General features: G+C 43.3%; 1 protein-coding gene across 1 annotated transcript in view; it reads right to left on the reverse strand.

The window, feature by feature from the left end:
• The window catches only part of LOC311239447 (sodium- and chloride-dependent GABA transporter 2-like), a gene marked incomplete at both ends in the record, with an annotated part of 170,626 nt that extends 160,872 nt beyond the window's left edge, over positions 1 to 9,754 (reverse strand). The window contains 2 exons of the mRNA XM_084327756.1: positions 6,796 to 6,930; positions 9,574 to 9,754. Of these exons, the coding sequence (XP_084183882.1) occupies positions 6,796 to 6,930; positions 9,574 to 9,754 (316 nt within the window). The remainder of the gene's footprint in view (positions 1 to 6,795; positions 6,931 to 9,573) is intronic.
• Positions 9,755 to 10,537: the final 783 nt, after the last annotated feature.

Raw genomic sequence — 10,537 nt, forward strand, 5'->3', positions numbered from 1 at the left:
ACCCGGCGACCTTTGCCGAATGTCTTCCCCCTCGATCTCCTATACTTCCCCTATCTCTCTGCCGGACTGCCCGGAGAAAAAACTATAAAAATCTACCAAAAACATAATTATAAAAAAATAGATTTGACAAAAAAAAGACTGTGTCCAATATTTTTACTTTGTTGCAAAGTTATGGCAGTTATTAATCTGTACTTTCACTTCAATTGAATTATGATTCCTGACAGTTTTGTGTTCATGATGTCATATTGAAATACTGTGCTCCGGCACTAAACCACTGCTACGAGTCACCAATATGCCGATAAGTAGGATACTGTACGTGTTATGAGCGAAAGACACTCTAATCGCCCGCTTGAGATTGGCTATACTACGCTCCTTGCGCTTGCTACACCTTGTTACCGAATAAAATGTTCAGCCCTAGGCCAGTTATGTTGTTGAGGGCTGAATCTCGCGTTACAGAATATTCATGTTATGGAATACCATAAACATTTTTCTTGATGTTTCCTTTAAAGAGGCCTATTATAGGAAGTGTGAAATCACGATCAGAGAGAGTTGGTTTATTTGACCACACATCAGTGCGTATAATTTATTAGCATAGTGTGACCACCACAACAAACCAAGCATAGAGTTAATATGGCCGACCCACCTATCCACAATCCCCTTTGTCCTTAAAGTGACAGTGTAGTGAATTAAGTGTCGATGTAAGTGCCCACTACATATTATGTCCCCCCAGAATTCACCCTACTAACTCGGTAAACGGACCTCCCGACTATAGCGGCTCCGAATAACCGGAGCTTGCATATGAGATATCGCGGGACCCCCTGGAGCCTTGTGGTGGCGAGGAGGGCAAAGGGCAAAGTGGCTATTGGGCGATGAGGGATTCAAAAGTGACTTATGGTGATGGGGTTTAACCCGGGGAGGTCGCCCTCGCCGCGGGGGCTGCGCGAGTGAAACGGGGTGATCCACATCCAAGTGAGCTGGCATAAGCCGGTCCACCGAGACATGTTCTGGCTTACCGCCAATGTCCATCACAAAGGTTTTACTTCCCGGCTGTAGGACCCGAAATGGGCCATTGTAGGGGGGTTGAAAGGACCTGCGGTGAGCATCGTGCCATATGAACACATATTCCGTGGGCTGGAGGCCGGGCGGGATACGAGTCCGTGGCAAACCATGCTGCGAGGTGGGGACCGGCGCAAATGCCCTGGCTTCTCCAAGTGCGAAACCTGCTGTTGGGTCGCAGACCAGGGGTCTGTGGTGTCAGGCAAAAACTCCCCGGGGACTCGCAGCGGTTGGCCATAGACCATCTCAGCTGACGATGACTGGACATCCTCCTTGGGGGCGGTCCTGAGACCCAACATGACCCACGGGAGCCTGTCGACCCAACTACCATCGCTAAGGGTAGCTCGGAGAGTGGCCTTCATGGACCAGTGAAACCGCTCACACAAACCGTTAGCCTGCGGGTGATAAACGGTAGTGCGGTGCAGTCTCACCCCCAAGTTTCTCGCAATCTCAGACCAAAGCTCTGAGGGGAACTGAGGTCCCCAGTCTGATGAAAGGTCAGACGGAGCACTGAACCGGGCCAGCCATGTGTATATAAACGCCCGAGCCACATCAGTGGACATTGTGGATGACAGCGGAATGGCCTCTGGCCACCGAGTGGTTCTGTCCACCATCGTGAGGAGGTATGTGAAACCATGTGATGGAGGTAGTGGACCCACCACACCAGTCCACATGCACATGGTCAAACCTCCTTTCGGGCACGGAGAACTGGGCCAAAGGAGCCTTAATGTGGCGGTGCACCTTAGCGCGCTGGCACATCACACAGGTCTTAACCCACCCGCTCACATACTTTTGCAGCCCGTGCCAAATAAACTTTGCTGCCACCTGCTTTTGAAATGCCCTGTTTCTGGGGTGAGAGAGACCATGCATGACATCAAAAACATGACGTCTCCATCTGCTGGGCACAACCGGTTGCGGCCGTCCCGTGGAAACGTCGCACAGGAGTGTTAAATGCCACGTCCTCCAGCCTAAGTGCTGTGATGGCTGTCCTGTAGGCCTGAACGTCCGGGTCAGATTTGAGGCCATGCGTGCATAATCCAAACCCACATGGACGGCCCGACTAAGGCCAGAGAGAGACAGTCCGCCACTAGATTGTCCCTGCCTGTGCCATGCTGAATGTCTGTAGTGAACTCAGAGATATTATGACAGATGTCTCTGCTGACGGGCAGACCATGGCTCAGTCACTTTGGCCATAGCAAATGTCAGTAAATGTCTACAAACGCCATGAACAAATGGGCCTCCAGCAGGGAACGAAAATGCCGCACAGCCAGATAGAGGCCAAGGAGCTCCCTATCAAAAGTGCTATATTTGCACTCATTAGTTCGAAGCTGCCGGCTAAAAAACGCAGCTCACCCACTGTTCGTATACCGCTCCAACAGCATAATCTGAAGCATCAGTCGTGATGGCAACAGGGGCGTTGGGAAGCGGGTGTGCCAGCCTGGTCGCATTGGCCAGGGCGGTTTTAGCATCGACAAACGCCTTGCGTCTCTCGTCCGTCCAGTCCACCACATTTTTGGCGACTTTACCCCTGAGAGCCTTGTACAGAGGTCGCATTAGCTGAGCAGCCCGGGGGGAAAACCGATGGTAAAACATGTCCATGCCAAGGAACTCTTGCAGAGCCTTGATGGTGGGTGGCAGTGGAACATTTCTTATGGCGTCAACCTTAGCTGGGAGGGGAACTGCCCCATCTTTGGTGACGCGGTGCCCGAGGAAATAAATTACAGACAGTCCAAACTGGCATTTAGCTGGGTTAACTACATGCTGACTGAGTCGGTGGAAAAGGGTCTGGAGATGGGACAAATGCTCCGCCCTGGAGGTACTGGTGACCAGGATGTGATCTAAATAGACAAACATAAGTAACACAGAGTCCATCAGGCGCTGGAATGTCTGTGCAGCATTTTTAAGCCCAAATGGCATGCGTAAGAATTCGAATAATCCAAAAGGAGTAATCACAGCTGTTTTAGGGATGTCCACTGAGGGGACCGGCACCTGGTGGTATCCTCGAACTAAATCTATCTTTGGAAATATGAGTTTCTGGGCCAGGTGGGTGCCCAGCAGGGGGCGCACATTTAGTGCTTGAATAACCACCATCCACTTCAATGTTAGCATTAATATCGCCTAATCTATGTTTTAAATTATGGCTATGTGTCTAATCTGCCCGTCGCTTATCAATGACTCATTTTCCAGTCAACATTGTCGTAGCGGATTGTTTTTTTATCGGTTAATTTCCGTTTTATAGCATTTTGAAAAGCCCTTGTTTTCAAGGGGGAAAAAAAGAATCTGTGATAAACGCCCTGTACTGTAATATTCTAGAACGTTGTAATTTTTCGGCCTATTTATGAATCGTTTTCAAATAAACGCTAGATTATCGATAGAATTATGTGTACGTATGCACGCTGGTGCCGCAAGCTGAAAATCGATTATCTTAGTTCCTGATCGCTCGCACAGTCAAACAGCCATATCACACATAGGGGAAAAGCTTATATCTCTGTGAAAACAGGTCTGATTATCCTAAGACTGGTCAAATAGATTCCTTACTTGAGAACAGATGGTATCCAAATGGATTATTCCAATTCCTGATCGCCATTCCAAAAATCTATAATTTTATTGATCCAACGCCACATACTGTAAAACACATATTACACGCTGTGCTGAGGCTCCACAATGACTGGGATCATCTCCGGTTACATGCGTGAGAAGTAAAATGTGGATTCCGGAGTTTTTTTTTCTCATCCATTTTCATTGAGTCCATTCCAAAAGGGTGCATTACCATCTGGGAGACGATAGGGGGCGCTTTTTTCACATCGGAGCTCCTGGTGGAGCTGGTTTCCCAACGGTAGACTCGGTTGATGAAATATGAATTCAGATCGCTAATAAAAAAAAATTCACGCTAATTGTCGTGATGGGCATTCAGGGGGCAGGCTGCTAACACGTGTTATGTCGTGGTGGGCATTCAAAGTGTTAAGGTGGTGGTAATCGCCACATGGGCGCCACCCGCCGGCAGCCTTGGGGACAATGTGAAGGGGTGAAGCCCACAGGCTGTCAGAATTATTATTATTTTACTTGTTATTCCATGCCTAAAATAATAGTCAAGCATAGGGCTAAAACATTTTCTTAAATGTCCCCTGTCTTATAAATGGCCGTTTCCAGTGTTTAGCATTGTTTTCTAGCAATGTGGGGTTGTATCAACAATGTCTGTGTCTCAGATTCAAATTTTGGCGGATTGCTACAATTCAGATGAGACAAGATCCTCCCCCAGTGAACTAAGCCATTCTGATTTGACTCGCTATCCTACGTAGCAAGGAGCTGATCTGCATAGCTCAGACCCTGGTTGTAGTCACTGCCCACAATCAACAATTCGCTCAACAACGAGCAGTGGGAATAATTGAAGTTTAACAGTTAGTTAGCATTGGGTTAGCATTTTAAAACGTTATAAGCAAAACGGGCAAGATATGTTGTGCTGTTACTGACTGCCAATCAGCGAATACGTCCTTGCCTTCATTTCCTGATGATGTTGTGATCCGCCAGCAATGGGCCAAGTTTGTTTTGTTTTTGGAGACCCGCCGAATGTTTGTCCTAACTGCTTGGAGTCGGGTGTTTTGCAAGGAGGACATTGAGAATCAAGGACTTTATAATGCTGAGATGATTTCCAGGATGATTTCCAGGATGTTACTAAAGAAGGGAGCTGTACCGAGTAATCGAGTATTCGGGACCCGCAAAGAAAATATCGAATCAGTAGGTACAAATGTCGTAATTAGTCATTGATTCACTGTCGGGGGTTATATTTATTATGGACAGAAGTTGTCAAATCATTACTCAGCAACTGTCAACTGTCTGCACATGTGTCAATAGTGTATTAACGTTACTATTTTACTGTAGCGTTTCTGCGTTTTCGCGATTTTCCTCTTTCTTATACAGTAGGAAGGGGGAAGAACGTGGGTGTTCCTATGACTTGTATTCAGCTTACAGCTTCGAAACTCCACTTATTTCGTTTTTACAATGTCAAAGCCTTTTAAATATAATCAAAACGTTCCCGCATTTCTGTCCACTTTATCGTTTTATGACAGAAATCTGATGGTGTATGCACGTTCACGCAAGGGGGAGTCTGATTCTGGCAGGGAGTCCGAATTTGGCACAACACCGGCCGAGGCATTATTTGTCGCCAGACTACAGCTGGGCGATCGCCTACAATGGAACTATTGAATATTATTATGAAGAGGAAGAGGACAAACGGTGATGATCCATCCATAACATGAGGTGCGTTTTCACCAGATTCTAGTATTTTCAAACAGGCTGGATGTAACGTTGGTTGGTTGGTGACTCACTCAAAGCGCTTTGCGAGTATGGGCGGAGCCCAGCCAAAAACAGCTTGAAATCTTGAAGTGGAAAAATGCTGCTTTAGGGCACATTTCAGCATTTCCAGCTGAAAAACGCTGGCAGTGTGCCGGTAGTGCTGGGATGAAGCGCATCTTGTAGCTTGATGACAGAGAGAAAGAAATCTAGCAACCGCCATCTTTTTATCGTATTTTACTGCCGCGGTTTTGCACATATAGCATATTTGAATACACTTTATTGTATATTAATTATTGCCTGACACCACAGTTCACCCTTTGCTTTTTATTAGCTTTTTATTAGTGTATTTGTGTAGTTATTAGTGTATTTGTGCCCTCATACTGCTCCTGTCTCCTGTGGGCAGGCAGGCAGGCAACTCCGGTGTCAGGTTACAAACAGAGTGGTAGATATGACTGGCTGTGATTGGTTGTCTGAAAATGCGCTCAGTGCATCACTCTGAAAAGTTCAGAAAGTTTCAACTTTAAACGCTGGGTGCAGCCGCACAAAAAAGCTGAAAAAAGAAGCCGACTGCAGCGCATTTCCTATAGGCGGCAGGATGCGGCCGCATACGCTCCCTCCCCATTGGGATCAATTGACAAAAGACGCTTGCGCCCAGAAATATGCGGCAGGTGGACGCGGGCGCTTAGAGTACTTGATTAGAAATACAAAACAATGAATGCAAAAAATAAAAAGACTCACAGGAATTGTGTAAAATTGCCCAAATAGTGAAAGGAATAGCAAAACAGGGGACCTTTAAAAAATTATATATTTTCTTTTTCACAATTTTTTTTTTTTGTTATATGAAATAATGTTACAATAAAAGCTTTTCTATATATTTGTCTGATTAAATTGGTGCTCATTGAAAAGTATAACTAAGGGCATAATTATTTTTTCTTTTGCCAGGGCACAAATAGGACAATAAATAACAAAACATTGCTATCGGTCGGTATCGGCCGATTGTGTTATTTGAACAATCTGTATCTGTATCGGTCCAGAATTTTCATATCGGTGCATCCCTTAGAACTAGAATGATGATGGGGCAAGTTAACTGTTTGCAAGCTAATGGCTATGTGTTAGCAAACGAGTTAGCTAAGACACTTGCAAACATAATACTGAAGGATAGCCTCCTTTGATTTATCTTTTGCTTACCATGACTTGCTGCACACATTGGCATAGGCTATTGAGTGTCAGGGTCCCACCGTTTTCCCATTCTTGCTGCTGATGTATCTGCTGCTGACCGAGCCTATGGTGCTGTGTTTTTTTTTTTTTTTTACATAATTTCCTTACGGCCTGGTAGCAAATGTTTTGAGGCCCGGTGGCTGGGGACCGCTGCTCTTCTATTTCCATAGAAGGATGTGTTATGTTAGCCTTATGCTCAACCCACGTTTTTTTATTCAGTTGAGTTACCTTCAAAGAGAGGACACATTTTCCTCCAGCATGTGATTCCACCCTGAGTGGTGAACTGGCCCAAAGACGTCTCCAAGAAGAAGAGAGGGATGCCACAGGTGAGCAGGAACAGAACGTAGGGGATGAAGAAAGCTCCTTATGGACACAAGTGGGGAAGTATTTCATGAGGGACTTTTATACTTTTATACTTATACTTATGGATTAGGCCTATACATCATTATATGAATCATTTGCCACCCTTTATCTCTTCTTAAGGCAGAACATTTTTGTTTACTCTTGGTGCAACAGTAACGTTAGTAGTGCTGCAACCAAAGTTTGTCTAAAGAGAAGTCTGTTCACTCTGCCCCCACTTTGAACAGGGAATCATCCATATTTTGTGATAGAAAAATACCCTGTTCCACTTAGGCCAGTTTCTATGAGTCCTAGTTAACGTGGCAACCACTCACTGTACAATTACCAGCCTTTTGGCAGAGATTCATTTAAAACAGGTTTAAAACGTACATCTCGCCACAAGATACAAAATATTAAATCACATCAAATGTACCCAATGGAGTTTTCCCTTTTTTTTTTTTTTTTTTTTTTTATTGCAAAACAAAACTTATTAAAAGTCAGTACTCAACACACAATGTATAATGAAACTTTCAGTAAAGGTGGTTAAAATATATGCAAGTACAGAAACAGGATAAAACAAAAATAGTCAATAATAACATTTTAACCGTATACAGTGTATATCCAGCGAAGTTACAATTATATAAATGTTAGTATATAATATACCCTTAATACCTATTTTCTAAAACCCTACACACATATGCTCCAGCTCAAACCCCCCCCTCCCGGACCCCCTCTTGGATAGTGCCTCCATTATCCCTCACTCCTAACCAGACATCACCATTATAGGCTAGCTTTTATTCTCTCCACCACTTCTAACCACATTGACATTTTGGATTCATTGAGCCCCAGAATTCTTGCTGTAGATATTTCTTGATATATCACATCGAGATATGTAAGAAACCACACTTTCCGGCACATTTTTTCCGGTTGAAACCAACGTGATGCGATCAGTTTTTTAGCTACTGTGATACCCGATAAAACCAATCTTTTTAGTTGTGGATTCACTGCAAACTCAAAAACATCATTCAATAGCAATACCGCGGGGTGTACAGGTATATTCCAAAATACGAGTATTGATAATTGTTGGGACACATCTTTCCAGAATGCCTTATGGAGTTTTCCTTGTAAACAATTAGCGTTTGTTTACATTCACATTTTCAACCCAAAATATATTCTGTGTTTGAGTTTTTTTTCTGGATTGTTTTGAAAGATGCATTGTTCACATTTCTACTGCATTAGCTAACACAACACCTTTTATAATCTAAATCTAGGTGGTTAGCTAACTGTAGTTAGCAATGTTAATTAACGTATTCAAAGCCTTACACCTGATTGCTAGAGCATATTGCAAACATAAAATGACAGCCATCAGAAGTGACTTACCAGTCAAGTAAAACAATACCACCTCTGCAATACAATAATACAAAATATCCCCTCCAATTTCAGGTTTGTCCACCTAGGAAAAGCCTCCCAAATATTTATATTAGTGGTGGGACTCAATTTGATGCGAAAACCTAAATCTTTCAATTCAAATGGTTTTGGTATACGAGTGAATCATTCAATATACATTATACTGTACATACGCTTAAGCAGCAAAATCCTGTATTAGCTACTACTACACAGACCAACAGATCAATGCAATTTTTAACAAAGTGCAGCAATTTTAGGAATAATATATATATAGCGCAAAGGACCTTTTGTAAACTCAAGCACTTTTGAGGTCAAAGTTAAACGCAGTACTTTCAAGTACAAAAAGTTATTTGCAACTTATTATACTTTGAACACACTGAGGTAAACGTTTTGTGTACTCACATGTCTGTTTAGTGGTTGCCAATGCCAGCTGCCTGTTTTTAAGTTCCAGCTGAGAGGTAGGAGCTGGAAAACATAATGGTCCCATAGCCTGAAGTATAGTGCAGGTCCAAAGTTTATAAAAATCCCACGGAAATTTTTTATGAAAATTAGGTTTTTGTCTGCAAAAACTCTGCGTGAAAATACAAAATGGCCATCAACTTCCATTCATTCAGACGTGCAAGTCAAAACACTCTTCAGAACGGCTTGTCAAATGACGCTTGCAAGTGCCGCGACATGTGCGCGAGTGTGTGACGGCCCACTTGCGATAAAATGCGTTTTATTTTTTCTTTAGTTAATTCATCTAAATTAACGCGATAAAGTACCACCCCTAATTTATATGTCTGCTCTGTTTTTCTCCATTCTATGTCATGGTCAGGCTTACATTTCTTCGTTCTCGTTGGATCAGTTGCATCGCTTCCTCCGGTCAACATGTTGGCTGGAACCGGTAAGAAAGCAAACTACTGATCTGAGATCTGTGGACGAGCCCACCCTCTCTTCAAAATACATTTGTAATGTGTGACCCACGGACTTGTGGTGTCCTCGCGCACTTGCCGGTACACACACTTATATTGTTCTCTACAATACATTGCCAATGTATTAACTAGTGGTCAAAAACGACATTGGGTACCTTTAATTACTTTATCCTCTGAATATGTCTAGTACTGTAGTAAGTCGTTTTGTTCTTGCTGCCGTCTTTAGTGTTGTGGAATGTCAACCCATTCAAAAGTACCACAATGATCTGTCTCGTTGTTATATAGACTCTGCTGCAACCTTGCAGTGGAATACATTATTAATACATCAGATTTATACTGTACTCACCTCCTCCATTTCTGAAGCAAAGGTATGGAAACCTCCACACGTTGCCCAGACCGATGATGTTTCCGACCACAGCTAAGATGTATTCTCTTTTGTTGGCCCACTGGCCTCTCTCCTTTGGCTTCGATGGTGGAGACTCGGAATTGTTCATCAACTTTACCTCTGTCTTGTACATGGGCTCCATGTTAGCTTCAGCAAAGTGTAAAACAGAAGGAGATTTATTAGAGAAAGTAAACCAAGGCCCTCTATATATAAACAATACCAAAAAAGACCACTAAATGTCAGCGGCCAGAGAAGATTGACAAAACAGATAATTGATGAATGGCATTATAGGAATATGCCTTACCGTCTCCTCCAGAGTCAGACAAGAAGATTGATTCCATTGTCCTCTCTGTGCGTTCAGTTGAAAGCTATCCGGCTGCAAATTTGCCTAGATTAGCACAAATTTATGGAAATAGTTACGGACCACTAGACTAGGTGTTTCTGACCAACAGCATTTATTTGTATTTGATGAATTGAAGTTAACACAGCAAAACTATATCAAAACGAGATAATCCAAGTAATAATCCAAACGGTGTCCTCATGACTTCAACCACTTGAACGCAAGCATATATCGAGCACTTCCACTTCCCATGTCGAGTCCACGGACTCACGAGTTCCCTTTGAAGGCAGCACTTAACCGGAAAAGTCTTTCTTAGCAAGCTTTTAGCAATACTGCATGTGTTTGGGAAGTACTTAGCATAAAATTGGCCCCCATTAACTTCAATTCATCAAGTATGGATACCATGTTTTGATTCTTCATTCACCGTGGAGGCATGCAACAAAAAAAGAAAAGAAAAAGGCAACACAGGATGAGTAAAGGATATAGAAATTATCATTTTGTCCTCCAGTTTTCTTCACCCATGGTGTTATGTCTTGAGCAGTGCTCTGGCGCACTGAAATGGAGTGCTCTCAGGAAAAATATAAG

This window comes from Notolepis coatsorum, assembly GCF_963971535.1.
Source record: "Notolepis coatsorum genome assembly, chromosome: 13".
Classification (NCBI taxonomy): domain Eukaryota; kingdom Metazoa; phylum Chordata; class Actinopteri; order Aulopiformes; family Paralepididae; genus Notolepis; species Notolepis coatsorum.